Raw genomic sequence first — 19380 nt, 5'->3', positions numbered from 1 at the left:
TAAATCTACCACAGTAACTGCTTAGCAGCCATATAGTAATAAAAGACAACACTCTAAAAGTCAGAACATTTTAGCAATGCCCTAGCATTTCGCTAAGAATTGACTCACCCTAACAACTACTCAGAACATTGCATTTTTTAAACTATTTTAAAGTTCTTGACAACTTTAGCCAACATTAAAGTTAAAGTTAAGTCTTGAGGAACTGTACTGTTCTAGCTAATGATATTAGCACATGTAGCACTTGTCGAGACAAATAAGACCACATATATCTGTCAGTATTAACCAGTGTGCAATTACTGAATGTTAACGTCCTCTATCCCATCAACAAACAATGGTGGCATGTCACAGTTACTAGGAGACTGGTTGTTAAGGTTCCGCCCATGGCATGAGGTCACAGTTTGTGGTTTGTAAAACGACCATTGCTGCACATATTTTAAGATGTCTTTTCCCATTTTCCATCCGTCTATTCTGGGACAGCCATTCGGACTCTTGAGCCCAGACTGTTGCTTGTTGCTTGTACATAGCAAAGAAAAATCACAACATGACATATCCTTAATGTGAGTTATTTATTTTAGACAGCAATGAGATCAAATGAAAAGTAATTATAAACATATGATAAGAAAAATAATCAGTAAATGTGTACCTCAACAACTGTGTCTCAAACTGTGCTCTTCGTTTTGTCATGTCTGCAAACATTTCTCATTAAATTCACCACATTCATTGTCAATTGTCTTGTTTGTATCTATGTTTAAGGAAGCTTAAGAGCAACATCTGAAATTTGATACATCAAATATCTAGACCTGTTGTATTTCTGGGATTGAGTACTTGTATATTCTTTTTATATTCAAGTTATACTTCATACTTGTGTCGGGTCAGTAAAACAGGTACCTTATATCAGACCTGACTTCATTAAATATTTATAATTCTTCTAATGCACATGGTTGAAAGCAACCGCATGACTGTTTTGACTTAAGTCAGTCTTGCAGCTTTTCCAGACTAACGTGACACCACCCATCACGTGTTTGAGGCTTTTCTCAAAAATGGCTATGCATCAGCTAAAACTTTCCCACTACATTCATCCTAGAACATTTAATTCCTTAGATGTATATGTAATTGGTTAATGCATTTAAGCAATTATCTGTAAATTGTATGCAACCCTTAAAAGAATGTCTTACATATTAAAAAAATAAAAAAATGATAGTGTCTTTGTTTTTTGCGTAAGGCAATTTAAATTAAACTGAAAGTAGCACTGAAAATCATTAATAAAGATAATCTGTCTGAATTAAACTAAGCTGTAACCTTTAACCATGTGCCAAAAAAATCTTGCCATGTTCTGCAGGAGTCTGTTGTGCTGGTGAGTTTGTACGACATTCATTCCCAAGCTGTTGTTTCCTAAATTTTGTAGGAGACTGGTTTAATTACATACAAGTTCTGGATTCAAAATGACACAGAGGAAAACACTACTCTGTTATTAAAATTCTTTGGCTATTCTTAGGACACCACTAAAGGAGAAGGAAAACACAAATGCAGAGTGTTTTTTGGTGAGCTCTCCTTTGTTTAAGTGTTTTGGCTGTATTTCCTTTTTGGTATTTTAAATATGTTTTGCTTGTTGGAGACTAGTTTGCTTGTCAAAGCAAGGCATGTACTGTCAGAAATAATGTACCTTTGTGAAATTAATAATTGTATACCTATTTAAAATGATTATCAAAAATACTAGGAAATGGTGTTTCCACCCTATTATTCTCATTATTGCATATGAACTGAGGCTACATGATATTTGACCAGAGTTGCATTTCTCCAGTTGTTTTACTTGAACTTAGTGCCACTTTTGACATTATAGAACACAACGATATTCTATACTGTGTAAACATTTCTAAACAGGCTATATTAAAAAAAAAACATTTCTAAAAAAGACTATCCTATTTTAGATTCTACCAGTTTGTGAAAATGTGACTGTGTGAAATATATGATTATCCGATGCTAAAGAAGGGTATTCCACTAGGCTCGGTCTTAGGTCCTTTGTTTTTTCACATTGTATATACTCCCTCTAGGTGATATTATTAGAGAATATGGCATTTTATTGTTAGAGGTATACAGACTATACACAGCTTTCATCTAAATTGATTTGTGTGAACTTTGAATGTTTACACCAACTGATAGCAGGTTTGCGCCAACATTCATATCCTGAATATAGCGAACCATGCTGAGAAATCTGTGCATGGAGTGGTTTGAAATTGCCATTACTCACTGAGCTCAGTACAGTTTATCCCAAAAACTAGTTTTATGTGTGAAATTTTGACCCAATCACAACCAGGTCCCTTGCAGATTCATTCTTCTAAGCATCTACATGTGTGTTTACAGGCTTCATGGTCCACTCTGAGAGCTGAGTTTGTTAATCTGAACCCTGCACAGCTGCATCACATGCTAAGAGAGTACAACATTGCTCGGACGTCCCCTCTATGCTGGAGGCCATCTCCAGAGGATTCAGCAGCTGCCCTCAATACCGGTGAGCCCAAATATGAATTCACACTTCATCCTGTAACTGAATGATATGATGATGTACAATATTTATTCATTGTCATTTCCAAATATATTATACCAACAACCTTGTCAGTCTAAAACACCATTTCTGTTTTTAAACATATTGTGAAGTGACAAGTGAGTGATTGTTTAATTTATTTGATAAGATTAGGCTGATGTCGTTAGTTTACTAAGATTCTCTGTTCCCCTGCCTGAGTGTTGACAACAGAAATGTTTTTTCTCTTAGCTAATATCCTGGAAAGTTTCGACAGCCATCCTCCTCTAATCCTGCCCAGCAGCATTTTTAATCTGGAGCTGGGGACTCCCATCACAGAGCCAGGGCTGTTCACTCCTCTCCGGCATCTGCAGGAGTTTATCCAGTCTCTCCCAGACAGCCAGACACAGCCTGACCAGCAGTCCTCACAGGTAAACCTCCTCCGTCCTGTTAACTCCCTATAGACGCCACAGAAACACTCTGGCATTTATTGCAATGGTTTAAAAATGGTGTGTGATGGTACGTACATAAAGGCACAGAGAAACTATATTGTCGGAATCACTTTCAGAATGATTTTTTTTCCAGCTTATGAATGAAAAACACATTGACAGCCAATCAGAATCCATCCTGCTATCACAAGCTTGAAAATTTAAAGTGGCTGGCACGTGTGTGCTTAGAATAAACAGACAAATATCGTTCGATGGTGTGGATGCTAATATCGTTATCTTTATAGTTATCGTTCTTGGTGTGAACGGTCCTTTACTCTTGCTTTGAGCAAAAGCAAACAATATTTAAATCTTAATAGAACAAAATTGACCAACATGAAAATCTCTTAATAGAACAAAACAATATTAAAATCCATGAATTGCTTTGAACACTCAGATGTGTATCTGAGTCGCTTCAGCACTCTCTGATTTCTACAATAGACTACACAATAAATACAATATAGCCAGATCTAAATCTGAAGGATCCCTCTAATTATTGTTGTGTGTTGTCATATTGCCTAGCCTTAAAACTTGCTCTATGGTAAAGCGCTAAAGCATTATAAACAGCATGACTTTCTATAAAGCTGCTTTGAAAAGTTGTGTATTGTGAAAATTGCTATACAAATAAATGAAATGACTTGAAATACTGGCTGATAATTCTTTTTCCACATCTCGGATGCATTTAGGGCTCCTGCAGTAACTTGACTGAAGAGACCGCATCTGAACCCATGACCCAAGATTCAGAGTCAAAGGATCAGCAATGTGTCAGCATGACACCACCTCAGTTTCAGGGGTCTCACAGTAACCTGAGCTCGTGTGAGGCCGTCCTGACCCAGAAACTTAAGTGCTTGGAGCTCCAAAACAGCCTGGCTGTGAATACAGACCTGTGCTACCACAAAAGTCTGGCTCTCGACCCCTCCTGCCTGCTGACTCCTCCCAACACCCCTCAGAGTCTTGACCAAGCCGAACTTGAAGCCAGCCTGCTGGAGGGGGTGGCCCAGCAGACGGCACGCCAGCACAGGAAAGGTAACATCACTTCACCATGACCAAGCAGACACTATATACAATTACCTACTTCTCTCCTCCAGATTCTGGTGATGAACAAAAAATAGGAATATATTATGTTTCTTGCACATGCATATACTTTTACAAAGATGTAAACCTACTTGAGCACTAGTACTAGTCATTCTGTTTGTTTGTCAGCTGTACTCTGAGAAATATCTCATGTTCATCCCATAGCGTGTTCCCTGATTTCAAAGGCAGGGTGTATTATCTTTGGAGGCGTATGAGAAGTGCTGGTGTTGATGTGGAGTTGGGTTTGTGTGCTCTGGCTGCAAGAGGAAACCAGCCCTCCTCCTCTCCAGAATACTCTCCCACACATAATACATGTGACCCTGCCTGTGATAACCCAGCTAGAGTCTATTTTTTTCTTTTTTTTTCTAAGAAAAATAAATAAACAATCATCCTTCATAAAGATGCAGAACATTCTTTGAAAATATAACCTTTATATCTTTAATATTAACGGAGTAAGGCCATGTCAAAGATTGAAATAAGGGTATAATTAATGTTTGAAATCAAACTTTGATGCTTGTTATCCCATAATTCAATTTTGAGAGTTTGGCCTGGATTTCGCAGACAGAGTCACATATTTATACAATGAGGAAAGGTCAGATGAGGTCACTTGTGTTAAAGAGTGAATCTTTGTAACTGGTGTTGGGATCAGGTTAATATTCAGAACTGCCATTCCTGAGCACATTATTTCTTAGAATTATTAAACGTGCAGTATGGAATTTTTGGCCACCAGGGGTCACTCAATCAAAACAATAACATGAGACGTACTTTGATGACGTCGGGAAAGAGCGTAGGCTCATGGAAGTTGTTGTTCATTGGACCACGCGCTCTGTCGCTCCCCACATTCCTCACTCATTTTAACGGAGGCCGGCGACAAACTGGATGCGTGGCGCAAGCGTCTCAGCTGCATGGCGTGTCAGTTTTTAATTCGGATCCCATGTTAATAGGTTAGAGCTTGCAGACTGCCTGTGTGAGACGCGCGTCTCAAACGCGTGCATGCTAGAAATAGAACCGACGCCTATTTTTCACGCGACACGCACGCGTGTTGGAAGCGTTTCCAGGCTAAATATAATAGGAAAATATGTTTATATGTAATTTTGTACACAAATACATATTAATTCATGACATTTTGATGTTTGAAAGTCTATAGGTTGACATAAATTCAGATACAAATGTAATTTAAAAAATAAATAAATAATTATCGATTTTCAAATATTGCACCTGTCAAACATAAGTCTATTTTGCCGTCAATACTGTTGACGGTGTCCTTTATCAGTAGGCTTTATATTTATGTTCAACATGAAGTATAGATATTGTTGTCATGAAGACAAGAGCCTGGTCTGTCAGCGGTCTCCCTCTATGTCACCTACAGCAGCAGCAGCGCGCCACGCTTCTGGCACGCAGCAGAGACGCCACGCAGCCAGTGTGTCACCGGCCTTAGTATTTTGACAATCACGTATTTTCGAACGGAGAGATATATGAATTATCAGACCCCTATCAAATCAATATTCCATCTAGCTAGTAGTAATATATGTTTAAAAAAACATGGTTGCCTTTCGTTAATAATTATAATTAGGCTACATTTATACTATGATATCGAACAAGATAGTGAACTGCATTTGAAGCTACTTTATCCAGCTAGATATAGAACACATGTAGATTTACATTATACTCTACATGAGAGCTAGTCCGTCTGCGTTTTACACAAGACATCATCGTTTCACAAAATATACGGATAGATATAGTTAGCTGAATGGATGCATACCTGTTTATTAGAATGCAAGCATCTCTCTGTAGTTTCAGCTTGTCACGAAGCTCTCTCTATCTTGGAAATGCAACTCCAATATTTACCCGTGTCTCGTTTCTTCTTCGTCCCAAAACCTTCTCAGGTAATTTATTTCACCCGTACGTTTGCGCTTCACAGAACGTGCAGGCAAAGCATAATCATGATCCATAACTAGGTTATTGATTGAGGTATAAATACGAATATAAACAATATAAATATAAAATATAATAGTCTCGACCAAGGCTAGCTACTACTTTTTCTTCTTCGTCTCGTCTTTGCTTCGGTTCATCTTTGTATTTGGCGGTTCTGCAGGAAGTTAGATAAACTAGAGGGGTCAAAGTTTATATGACGCCATAGACGGGCGACAAAACGGAAATAAAGAAACGTGCCGTGTCTTCTAATTAAACTATAATTTTCTCCGGATTTTAAAGTTCGTGGAAACTGTCGGCATAATGTAAGTACACAAAAAAAAATATATATAACATAGATATAGTGATATCTGCTATTTTTAAAGCAGAAAAATTACATATTGTGCCTTTAAATGAATTGTTATTGGAAATTGAGCAATCAAAATTGTGCCTTGGTGTAAATATGATTCCCAAGATAAAGCTCTTTAAAATCTGTTGTACAGACATTTGTAGGAAAACAATAATAACTGTTTCATCAATGAAGAGAAATTATTTCCATGATGAAATAATAAAACAGGCCATACATTTTTACAGCACTGAGAGCAACAAACACAAAGCTTTCATGAAATAAAGTGAAGTATCCAAGTCGTACTATGGTTCAGTGATGATAATTCCATGCTAATGGATGTTTGCCATATTCATATACCATGGTACTTCAGAGAATACCCTGGAAAAAACCATTGTGCATGTCAGAAAAACCATGGTATGTTTTTTTTAAATGTTTTTGGATGGACGAATTGTCACGTAAAAGAACACGAAATCCAATTGCAAGTAGAATAGTTTATTTGCCACAACGCAAAACAGCAGGGTACAAGAAAATAGAGCAGGTGAGCTGGTGAACAGGTGAGCTGGTGAATAGGTGAGCTGTCTCTGTAACGCGGAGACTATGAGGCACTGACCCGAACCAACCCAGAGAATATTCCTGGGAACAGGCGTGGAAGCACACTGGGCAATCTCCTCGGCTGAGAGCAAGAAAAGAGATCTGAGGACTGAGAGCAAGACCAGCATCGACAACTACGAACAACGATCTGACAACATGCAGTAACCACCACAAGACAGATAAAGACAGGACAGAACCAGCATCAGGTGCAGCCACGTTGATTAGCTCATCAGCCCAATGATTGCCGGAGGAATGCTGAATGAGCAATCAGACAGATAACGAGAAAACTGACATGCAGAATGAACACACAGATCTATGAACCGTGACAGTACTCCTCCTCCTAGGAGTGCCTCATGGCGATTGTAATCATCGATAAGCGAATGATCCAATATGTCCCTAGCGGGAACCCAACTCCTCTCCTCTGGACCGTAACCCTCCCAGTCCACCAGGTACTGAAATCCGCGTCCCCTCCGCCTGGGGTCCAGAATACGTTTTACCGAATAAGTGAGTTCCCCATCTACGAGTCGCAGCGGTGGGGGAACTGGGACAGGCGGATTAATGGTGGCACGAAAAATGGGCTTTAATTTGGAGACACGGAAGATGGGATGAATTGACTAATAATCTCTATTAATGACTAATAATCTTGGTGACAGTAAGCGGGCCGATAAATTTGGGAGCAAGCTTCTTACAGACAGAATGGAGAGGAATATCTTTAGATGAAAGCCACACTTTTTGACCAACGACGTAGACGGGTGGCTCAGATCGGTGGCGATCGGCCTGGGCCTTGGTGTGCGCCCCCACCTGGAGGATGGCTTCTCTAGCCCTCCTCCAGGTGCGGTGGCACCTCTGGACAAAGGTGTGAGAGGGGGGACCGCGACTTTGGATTCCATACTCTGAAAGATAGGTGGCTGGTAACCTATGCTACACTCAAATGGAGATAGGCCCGTGGATGACACTGGTGAAGAATTGTGTGCGTACTCCACCCATGAGAGTTGCTGATTCCAAGAGGATGGGTTTTGAGACACCAAACACCGCAATATACGTTCCAAATCTTGGTTGGCCCTCTCCGTCTGACCATTACTCTGGGGATGAAACCCAGAAGAAAGACTAACAGTCGCCACTAACAAACGACAAAATTATTTCCAAAATTTGGAAACAAACTGAAGCCCCCTGTCAGAGACCACGTCTACCTCTGTTTCTCTGGCTGAGGGTAATTTGGGCAGAGGAACAAAACCGGTCCACCATGGTCAAGACTACCGTGTTACCCTGCGCTGGCGGGAGTCCCGAAACAAAATCTAGCGAAAGGTGGGACCAGTGTCTTGAAGGAACCGACAGAGGCTGAAGGAGTCCAGCAAGGGGGCGATTGGAAACCTTAGAAATGGCACAGACAGAGCAAGCCAAAACAAAATGATGTATATCCCGGGCCATAGAGTGCCACCAGAACCGCTGTTTGACAAGAAATACTGTACGATTTACCCCTGGATGACAAGCTACTTTGGAACAATGGCCCCAATGGATGACCTCGGACCGTAATTCTTCTGGCACAAATGGCATCCAGGCGGAGGTGTTACCCCTTCTAAGGCCCTACGGACCATCGACTCGATCTCCCAAGTGATACCAAATACCATGATGTCATGTGGCACGATAGACTCGGGAGACAACGGGTGTTCAGATTTATCAAAAATATGAGACAAGGCACCAGATTTAACGTTCTTAGAACCTGGACGATAAGAAATTGAAAAACAAAAACGACTGAAAAATAAGGCCCACCGAGCTTGCCTAGAATTTAACCTTTTAGCAGAACTGATGTATTCAAGGTTCTTATGGTCGGTCCAGACTATAAAAGGTTCCTCCGAACCCTCCGTCATTGATGCCATTCTTCCAAAGCGAGCTTAACTGCCAGCAACTCTCTATTAGCAATGTCATAATTACATTTGGCAGAAGAAAAAAAAAACGATGAAAATAATATTAATATTATTGCTCAAGGGTACCTAAGCCCTCAATACCACGACTTAGGTGCCCTTGAGCAAGGCATCGAACCCCCAACTGCTCCCCGGGCGCCGCAGCATAAATGGCTGCCCACTGCTCCGGGTGTGTGCTCACAGTGTGTGTGTGTGTGTTCACTGCTCTGTGCGTGTGCATTTCGGATGGGTTAAATGCAGAGCACAAATTCTGAGTATGGGTCACCATACTTGGCTGAATGTCACTTCACTTTATATGCGCAAGGGTGAACCTTACCATCAGCGGAAGAATGCTGGGAAAGAACCGCACCTGCCCCCACTTCTGATGCATCGACCTCCACCACGAACTGACGGAAGGGGTCAGGGGCCACCAGAATGGGAGCTGAAACAAAGCAACTCTTTTATTTGCAGAACGCGGCTTCCGCCAAGCTAGACCACCTGAACGTCATCTTGGCGGAGGTCAAGGCAGTCAAAGGGATGGCTAGCTGGCTGTAATTGCGAATAAAACATCGGTAAAAATTGGGAAGGCCCAGAAACCTCTGCAGGGCCTTGCAGGAATCTGGGGTTGGCCAATCTACCACAGCCTAAACTTTGCTGGGATCCATGTATAATCCATCAGATGATATGATGTACCCTAGAAAAGAAACAGATTGTGCATGGAAAAAAAAAATTCTCCGCCTTGACAAAAAGCCCATTCTCTAGCAGTCTCTGAAGCATTACCCTGACATGCTGAACATGTTCCTGGAGAGAATGAGAAAATATCAAAATGTCATCCAGGTAGAAATATATGAACTGATCGACCATGTCTCTCAGCACATCATTGACTAGTGCCTGGAAGACTGCGGGAGCATTAGAGAGCCCAAACGGCATAACAAGATATTCAAAATGCCCCCTGGAGGTATTAAACGCGGTCTTCCATTCATCCCCCTTTCTTATGCGAACCAAATGATAAGCATTGCGAAGATCCAATTTTGTGAAAAAGAAAGCACCCTGCAGACTCTCGAAGGCTGAAGACATCAACGGAAAAGGGTAGGTATTCTTTACCGTGATACTATTCAACCCTCAATAGTCGATACAAGGACGCAGGGAACCATCTTTCTTTTCCACAAAAAAAATCCCGCACCTGCAGGAGAAGAAGGACGGATGATCTTGGCTGCAAGAGAATCAGAAATATAATTCTCCATGGCCTCCCTCTCCGGTTTGGAAAGGGAGTATAACCTGCCTTTAGGTGGAGAAGTACCTGACAATAAATCTATTTCACAATCATAAGGACGATGTGGAGGAAGAGAAGCAGCCCGGGACTTACTGAACACTCCCTTCAGGTCAAGATACTCCGCGGGCACGTTTAACAGCTCCACATGTTCATCCTGCAACACAAAACAAGACACAGAAGAGCAAGCAGACAACAAACATGATGCATGACAATATTCACTCCAGGATGAGACTGTGCTTAGTTGCCAGTTTATATTGGGGTTATGTAACACTAGCCAGGGGTGACCCAAAACCACAGGAGCCAAAGGGGAATCAGTCAAATAAAAAGAAATGGTCTCAGTGTGGTTGCCCGAAGTGATAAGACTCACCGACTCAGTGGCATAGGTGATGGGTGGAAGCGACTGACCACAGAAGGCACTGACTGAGATAGGTGGACTAAGTGGGACTGCACGAATACCCAGCTTACAATCCAAAAAAATACCTTCTGCACCAGAATCCACCAGGGCTTTACAAGAGAAAAAGTCCCGGCCCCTCTGTATTTGAACCGAGAGCAGAGTTACCGTGGAGGAGGACTTTAGAGTGGTGACTCTCCCCGTCAGTAGCCTCCTTACTGACGGGCTCAGGTTTTTACCGGGCACTGCGCAGCGATGTGACCTGCGGCACCACAGTATAGGCACAGCCCCAGGTTCCTACACCTGTCCTTCTCCTCTAGAGAAAGGTGAGCTCTGCCCACCTGCATGGGTTCAGGATCGAAGCGGTTATCGGTCGTCTTCTCCGCCATGGCTGCAAACTGGTCACGGTGATGTAGTCTGGTGTCCGCTCGGATGGCCAGATCGATCAATCCGTCGAGTGAAGTGGGTAATTCCAGGGTGTAAATCTCCTTAATGATCCGGTCAGCCAATCCATGCCTAAACATGTCCCACTGCACTTCTTGGTTCCAGTTGCATTCCGCTGCCAATGTGCGAAACTCAATAGAATAATCCGTAACCGATCGATCTCCTTGGCGGAACTCCGCCAATTCCCTTGCCGCCTCCCTGCCAGATGCAGCCTGATCAAAAACCTTCCTGAGCTCCTCAGAAAATAATTGGAATGATGAACAGCAATGGTGTCCTTGTTCCCACACCATTGTTCCCCAGAGAGCCGCTCATCCAGAAAGCAGAGTGATGATAAAAGCGACTTTGGACTCCTCTGTAGGAAAAGACGAAGGCTGGAGAGCAATGTGAAGAGAGCAAGTGGTCAAAAATGAACGACATAACAGGGGCTCTCCAGAATGAACAGTTGGAGGCGGTAGACGGGGCTCAATGCGTCGGTTGGTGATATCCACAGGTGAAACCATCAGAGGATTAAACGCAGTGGGTTGTTGGGCAGATTCAGGTTTTAACTGTCTGACCTGAGAGGTGAGATCTGAGACCTGCGTGAAGAGTGCCTGCACTGCACGACCAGTAGCCATGATTTGCTCCTCCTGCTGTGCAAAACGACTATTGCTGCTGGTGAGAATGTCTCTCAGCTCCGCCATACTTGCTGAATCCATCTTGGTCAGATTGTTCTGTCACGTAAAAGAACACGAAATCCAATTGCAAGTAGAACAGTTTATTTGCCACAACGCAAAACAGCAGGGTACAAGAAAAAAGAGCAGGTGAGCTGGTGAACAGGTGAGCTGGTGAATAGGTGAGCTGGTGAGCTGGAGAGCTGTCTCTGTAACACGGAGACTATGATGCACTGACCCGAACCAACCCAGAGAATATTCCTGGGAACAGGCATGGAAGCACACTGGGCGATCTCCTCAGCTGAGAGCAAGAAGAGAGATCTGAGGACTGAGAGCAAGACCAGCATCGACAACTACGAACAACTATCTGACAACATGCAGTAACAACCACAAGACAGATAAAGACAGGACAGAACCAGCATCAGGTGCAGCCACGCTGATTAGCTCATCAGCCCAATGATTGCCGGAGGAATGCTGAATGAGCAATCAGACAGATAACGAGAAAACAGACATGCAGAATGAACACACAGATCTATGAACCGTGACATGAATTTGTATAGGAAAAGCATTAGACTTCAGCTTTAAATATAGTTTTACTTGTACGAAGTACAAAAGTACAAGGAAATTATACTGGTAAAATGTTTTTTTTTTTTTACAACATGATAAATTTGAGAGAAATAAATAAATAAATATTAGCATGGTTTTTAACCATGGCCAATATTCAGCATAACTGCAACATCATATATTATTATAACTAAAAATAATCTTCCAAGTCATATAAGCGTAATTCATGAGCTTAAATGCATAGTTCACCCCAAAATGCAAATTGTCATCATTTATAAACCCATTGTTCCAAAAGGTAGTTTTAACGAAACCTGAGAGATTTCTGTCCCTCCATTGAAATTCCATTCCACCAAAACAGTCAAGCTCCAAAAGGTCATAAAAGCATCATAAAAGTAATCCTTCTGACTCCAGTGGTTGAATCCCCATTTTATGAAGCAACAAATAAACCACATGCCTACTTAATCTTGTCTGCGCATTTGCAAAGATATCTGATGCACATTCACAAGAAACAATGACTCATGTATGTCGTGTCAGCGTAAGAGTGGATGTTTTCAATTTGCTTGGCGGACTCTTTATACCGCCAAGCAAATTGGCAGCTTCAAACAACTGCTTCAAATGCAGTTAAGTCAGAATGTAGAGCTGAAACTGTCATAAAATAAAGTACATTATAAAGTAAAATCATTTCTACACTCAAATATCGTGTAGTATGTAGTGTAGTATGTAGTAATATGGACATTTGACATGACGAGACATGATGTGATTATACATTTTAAGTACATACAGATGAGTGTTAGAGCTCTACATGTGGCGTCCTGTTCCCATTGGTTTCCCGCCTCATCTTTCTAAAGACTAGTGCGGATTTTCCTTATCAAGGTGCTCTGATTAGACCACACTGGCTTTGGTCGCTAATTCTTCCCACTTTTTGTGGTTGTGGCACAAATCCTATAATCTGGTTCAGGAATTACAGAGAGGTGGTTATGTCAGGAGAAAAAAGAGCGGTGGATAACAGATCATGGGAATTTACAGTTGGCTTGCTGGCTGGAATCTTAACGGACATTGTTCAGGACACTGCCTGGGTGGCCAAGCGCTGTAGGAAAACCCTGTGCGTTTCCACCAGCCAAGAGCAGAAGATCTTTATGGGAGCATGAAGAGACGTCATAAAATCAGTGTTCATACTTGAGTATCATATGCAATATGCATAACTGACTGATATTTATTATAAACCATACCTGCTGTGAAAATCTGTCAGTTGACTTAAAGGTGAATTTGGAATTTTCCAATAGTACCTTCAATTCTGATTTCATTTTGACTGACATGAAATAATCACAATAATAGTAATCCTCTTAATCCTAAAAACAAGTTTCCTGTTCTTCATGCAAAATATAATTTGTGATTATGAGGTGATGTATAACCTGGAAATTCAGTGACGTTTGATTTGCTTGTGCTTGTGAACTAGAGAAGACCCTATGCTGATAATGTGATGTGTTTGATTTTGTTTCTGCATTTCTTTGAACTGCATCAAAGAAAACACAGAGCGAAGAACAGAGGAAGATGAAGATGATAGAGGTGAGGTGTTCACCGTAGAGCTGATAAAAGGACCTCATGGTCTTGGGCTGGCGCTGGTGGATGGAATGGTGAGAATGATCTGTGATGTATTTTTCTTTTCTACTACTCATTCTGTACTTGTGTACTTGTCTCTCGCTCTTATGCTAGTGAACAAGTCTCCCCGAGACTATGTAAATAATAGAGGTTAATGTTGCTACAGTATATAGTAGGCTAACTGTGCACAGTATGTGAATTACAGTTGAGGCAGATTAACGCTAATGAAAATTTGATAATTTTGTGTCTTATGGTAATGAGAATTTAGCTGGAAAATGACAAATGGACATGTTTTTGTTTGACACACACACACACTCTCATTTTAATTAAAAGAAGGCCCTTCTGATGAACTGTTTAGCATACTGTCTTGATGGTTGTTCCTTTGTTGCGGTACGGAAGGTATTTTATATCCATATCTCTGTAGACACTGTAAAGCAAAATATAAATTGTAACACAATTTGAGCACTTGCTGCACAACTTACAACTGCTTCAAAACTAGGCCAATCTACAGCTGTTATGATTAAAAATAATCAGGGCTACACTAGATCTGTATGGTTGAGCACATGTAGACTCTGTTCCAAAAAATAGTGAGCTGCCTTGCTGGATACAGCCTATATAGACAGCATAAAAACCTTTAAAGGGATACTTCACCCAAAAATGTAAATTCTGTTATCATTTACTCAGTCACTGTCATTACAAACCCATTCTCATGAGAGAGTTCTGTTCCCCCATTGTAAATATATTCATCCAAAATGTTTATGCTTCAAAAATTTCATAAAGAGATTACAAAAGTAATCCACATGAATAAAACCGTTTAATCCAAGTCTTCTGAAGAGACACCATTGATTTATAAAGTTAGACACTCATATTTGGTAAAGTAGGCAAATTTTATTTAATTAAATGTTTAAAAAACTGTTAGCATCTTCAGACTAGGTTTCTTCACTGCAATTGTTGCAGTGTGTTATGGGGTTGTCTTCTATGTATAGGACACTTAATTCTACCTTTGATTTCTGCTAAATGTATTGGTAACTTAGATTTGGTTTTGGCCAGGGATGACGTGGGCGACAGCATAATCTTGCCGCTTTTAAAGCCTTCACATCAGATTTGCATCTGTGAATGCTGCCTATGTAGGAAGCTCATTAGCTTTTGAAACAGAGCCATAGTCTCTTAGGGCTTCTTTTTTGGCTTCCTCAAAGAGTTTGGCCCTGTAAATGACTTGGTATTGCTGACTTAGGTGTCAGCTGTGAGGTACATGTGTCGGGGGTTCGTTTTACAAGAAGTAGCTCAGTAGGGGATGAATGGGTTTGGTTTGGACACGCTGATCTTCTTTTGAAGCCAGTAATGAGTCCAGAGCTTGACTGAACGCTGCGTTTCCCAGAACTGCATAGTCATTGAAAACATAGAGTTGATGTTAACAAAAAGATGAAGTAAGAACCTGACGAATATGTGGTTAAGCCTTCAGAGACAACAAAACATCTGCTCTCCCTTTGTGACTCAGGACGCTCTCATACAAATACATGAGTTCCACTAGACTGATACAGATGAGAATCAAACTCATTCATTTCCTGTTGCTGTTGGATCACCATGTAGTCATCGCTCATCTTGTGTCTTCACTTTGTTTTGTCTTGTTCATGATAGAAAACTCCTCTGCGAGTGAGTGGAATCTACGTGAAGTCAGTGGTGCCCAATTCCCCAGCAGCCCTCAGTCAGAGACTAAGAGAGGGCGACTGCATCCTGGCTGTCAATGGAGTCAGTCTGGTGGGAATGGACTACCACAGGTGAACACCGGACACTTCTCTAAACATTCAACATCCTGCCTTACTGCTGAACGGTGTCTATATATATATACCAACCAATGGCAGATAGTTCTGGAAACAGTAGATTTATTTATGCAGTTCTACCTGCTGCCACTAGTTGTGCAAAAATGACACACGTCAACTTTAGCTTTCATAACTTCCACTTATATGAAATTGTCCAGAGTACTGGATGTTTTTGATACAGGTGCTGTCAGTCAGGGTTATTTTTAAATTATTTTGACACCTTATGATTTTTTTTTTTCTGTATTTGTACAATTTTATTACAAATGTCATATTTAACTATAAAATGAAAAGTAAAAAATAGTACATTTGATTTTGTTGAAAGAAAATTAAGGCTATTTTAGGACCATTATGTTGTTTTGATTTATCGATTCCAAAACATTTTGGATGTATTTTTTTCTCATTCACATTATTCTCAATGTTTATTGTCATGCTTGTATACAGTACAACAAATAGTAGCATGATGTGTAAAATTGTTTTTACTATATGCTGCATAGTTTGTGTTTATTGTTCATACTCAGATTGAAAATATATTTCTCAGAAAAAGAAAAAAACTTTTTTTGTTAGGTTTTGTTATAAAATAACACTCTTTCCATTTTCTTTACTCAATAAAATGTTTTTGGACACATCTCTATTGTTAGTTAACGAAAGTTCACTTAAAATCATCGATAACAATATTGTAATAAATGGCTATAACGTACTTGGGGAATGGTATATCTAAACAAAATTTTATTTGGAAGTTTAGAACACCCAGACACAACTTTCTAAAAAAAAAAAAATCATAACTTTAGGAGTTTCTGTTTGAGTACACAGTAAAAAACACCCAACTGGTATTTGCATTTTTCTTAAAATTCGGTAATTTCAATCAATCTTTGAGAAAACAAAAGTAAAATTGAGACTTTAAATTAGTTAAACTTAAACTGTAAGTCCTCCTGTTTATAATGATATATGGCACTTGATGCTGACTGCTAGAATATGTCTGAAAAACAAAGAAAAGTGCATGTGTGTCAGGCGCCCCAAAAATGTTCTAGGTCTTTAAGGGTTAATATGCATCGTTCAGAGATGAAGCTCTGCTTTGTTTACAGCTGTAACCAAGGAAACACTGCTGTTCAGTTCATAAGCGCCCCCTGCTGTCAGAGAGTGAACTGCATCTCATTCAGATCAACTGTGGTTTCTGTTTTATGCAGATCATTTTTATGTCTAGTTTCACAAAACTAAAGTCAGACCATTCTGATTTTCCTTCGAATTTCGAAATTATACAGTCTAATTTAGATTAAAAACTACTCATCTTTGTTTGTATCATGATTAAAATCCAGTGATTGCCTCTCAATTTAAATGGAAAGAGCACAGACGAAGCCATAGTTTGTTCATATTAAGAGATTTATTTTATTTGTGTAACTTGTTTGATTTGGGGTTTGTTTTAAAATTTCTGTTTAGTTTTGTTATATTTACATTTCCCAAAGAAACATCAAGCAATAGCCTAATAAATTGACACCTTTTTCATTTACTGTATAATGTCTTCAATCTCATTTTCTTGAATCGAATTGTGAGTTGAGTGAATCATTACATCCATAGCTGTTTTCTTAAGCTAAATATAATTTCTTATTTCGTTATTTGATTTTAGAGTCAAAAGACTTGGCAATGTTCTGGACAGATGTAGTGAGATTCACTTCACAAGATTTAATAGAGAGGTTTTATAGATGAGATCAATGTTCTTGGCACTAAATGCTCTGTCTTTTCCTGTCAGTGGAAGAGAACTCATCCGGACGTCCAGCGATTCGCTTCAATTACTGGTGGCCAAAACTGAATCCGGGAGCTTGATCACCAGATGCTGAGAAACGAAACAGACTCGTCTGGATGATTGACTGTATCTTTGGACTGATCGTTCCTCACTGATTCATTCAGTCAGATCTCAGGAACTGGAACTCAGATGTATTCCTGAAACCAAAGGAAGTCCATTCAAATGGATTCATTAATGTTGTTGTTTGTGTTCTTGTTCTTGTTGCTTCTGCTGGCTTTGTCTCTTTGTCTCTGGCTGTTGGTGGATCTACCAAAGTCTCAAATGGCCAGAATGATATGTTGATTTCTTCTTTTTATAGTAGCGGTTATTTAACACTTTTCTTGGTTTCTTTTTTGTAACATAGTTTACTAGATGTTTTCTAGTGTTTTATTTTTGTTTACGATCTGTCCGTCTGTCATTTTCTGGTTTCCTGAGAAATGTTGTGGTCCAGACAGGGTGATTTCAGTTTCCCTAAAGCTCAAACTGGAAGAGCAAGAGTCACACAAATCCATTCTCTGTTCATGACATCCAAATACTGCTGGATATATCAGTCAGAACCACTTTCGATTTTAGTCAGTTTTTAATATTTAGCCAAAGTCTCACTTTTAATGTACTGATGTTATGAAAACTGTACCATTTTCACATGGATGCCATTGTTGTTATTATTACTTGTGAGGTTCCTGATGTCATAAATGATGTTCTTCCTCAGTTCCAGAGAAACAGTGTTATATTGTGTCATCAGTGTTCATGATGGGATTAAAAAAGCATTTGTTTGTCATATTTATTGCTAACTGTTAATGTAATGTTAGTGTAATATTTGATTTCTTGAAGGAAAAGAGATAAACTGGTTTTGTTTGTTGTTGACTTTTAATCTGTTTAATTTACATTTAATTCTGTTTATTTTATTAACATCTTGTATGCATATAAACTCCATCAGAATATCTCATAATCCTTCTGAACAAGATGATCATGCAGTTTTCTGTCCTGTGGTGTTTCTTTTCCTATTGAACAGGAAGTTAGGTGGTCATCATTTGAAATTATTATAGGTATTAGAAGTTTGAAATAAATCTAGAAAAAGCATATAAAACATGCATATAAATGGCTTTAAAAGCTACCAGACATACACTGCTGTCTGGAATTCAGGGGGTCTTTAATGAGTTGAACTGCTCTGCTGGACTGTTAGTCTGCTGAGATTTACAAATGAAATCTAAACGAAGCAGCACACAGTTCAGTTTACACAAGGAGATCGGCTCATGGACATGAGGAGCTCAAGGGTGAGTCTGGATGAAAATGCTGCTCACTGCAAAGCTCAAAGCCATTTATAGAGCATTTATTGAGTGACGTTTCCACTGCAGCAGCAACACACACATACACACCATATAGTGGAGCTCACGCGGAGACACTGGGTTTGGATATGCTGTTTAGACACGTTCACCTCTTTACACAAAGTTCAAAGAGATTTTCATAAATTCTACAAGGCTGCTGAACAGAGTTAGTTTGAATAGTAATGTTAAATAATAACTATATATTTAATGTTTATGAGCTGAGGACTCTAAATTAATTCTTCATTATGTAAATCTTTGTCATCTTGATTTTCTCTCAGTCTCCAGCGCTGTTTTATTTACACAGACATTGGGTTTGTGGCCATCACTTCGTGTCTGATCCAATAAGACCTCAGGCATTATGTCTTCTATGTTTGGACGAGCAGACTGGCATACTATTCTTAAATATAGGGTTTGAACTCATAACAGTGTTCAGATTTTTTCTATGATCTGTCCCAGACAGCAAGCAGTTTCAGCCCAGATACGGCCCACATCTGGCCCGCATGGATTTCATACGGATCTGGGCCAACACTATGTTGCTGTCTGGGGTATGGAATATTCACATTTACATTACATTTATTCATTTAGCAGATGCTTTTATCCAAAGCGACTTACAGATGAGGACAGTGGAAGCAATAAGTGCTATAACAAGTCTCAGTTAGGTTAACACAGTACATGTAGCATGGGATTTTAAATAATATAATAAATAAAAAG

The 19380-nt window shown here is 39.9% G+C and overlaps 1 protein-coding gene across 1 annotated transcript in view; it reads left to right on the top strand.

Annotated features, from left to right (window-relative positions):
* The window catches only part of LOC132148806 (ras-associating and dilute domain-containing protein-like), a 43478-nt gene extending 25263 nt beyond the window's left edge, over nucleotides 1–18215 (top strand). The window contains exons 11-16 of the mRNA XM_059557523.1: nucleotides 2362–2506; nucleotides 2768–2946; nucleotides 3687–4026; nucleotides 13673–13782; nucleotides 15386–15525; nucleotides 17312–18215. Of these exons, the coding sequence (XP_059413506.1) occupies nucleotides 2362–2506; nucleotides 2768–2946; nucleotides 3687–4026; nucleotides 13673–13782; nucleotides 15386–15525; nucleotides 17312–17399 (1002 nt within the window). The 3' untranslated portion in view covers nucleotides 17400–18215. The remainder of the gene's footprint in view (nucleotides 1–2361; nucleotides 2507–2767; nucleotides 2947–3686; nucleotides 4027–13672; nucleotides 13783–15385; nucleotides 15526–17311) is intronic.
* Nucleotides 18216–19380: the final 1165 nt, after the last annotated feature.

This window comes from Carassius carassius, chromosome 9 (assembly GCF_963082965.1).
Source record: "Carassius carassius chromosome 9, fCarCar2.1, whole genome shotgun sequence".
Lineage (NCBI taxonomy): Eukaryota > Metazoa > Chordata > Actinopteri > Cypriniformes > Cyprinidae > Carassius > Carassius carassius.
This window is presented reverse-complemented; position numbering and strand designations above follow the sequence as displayed.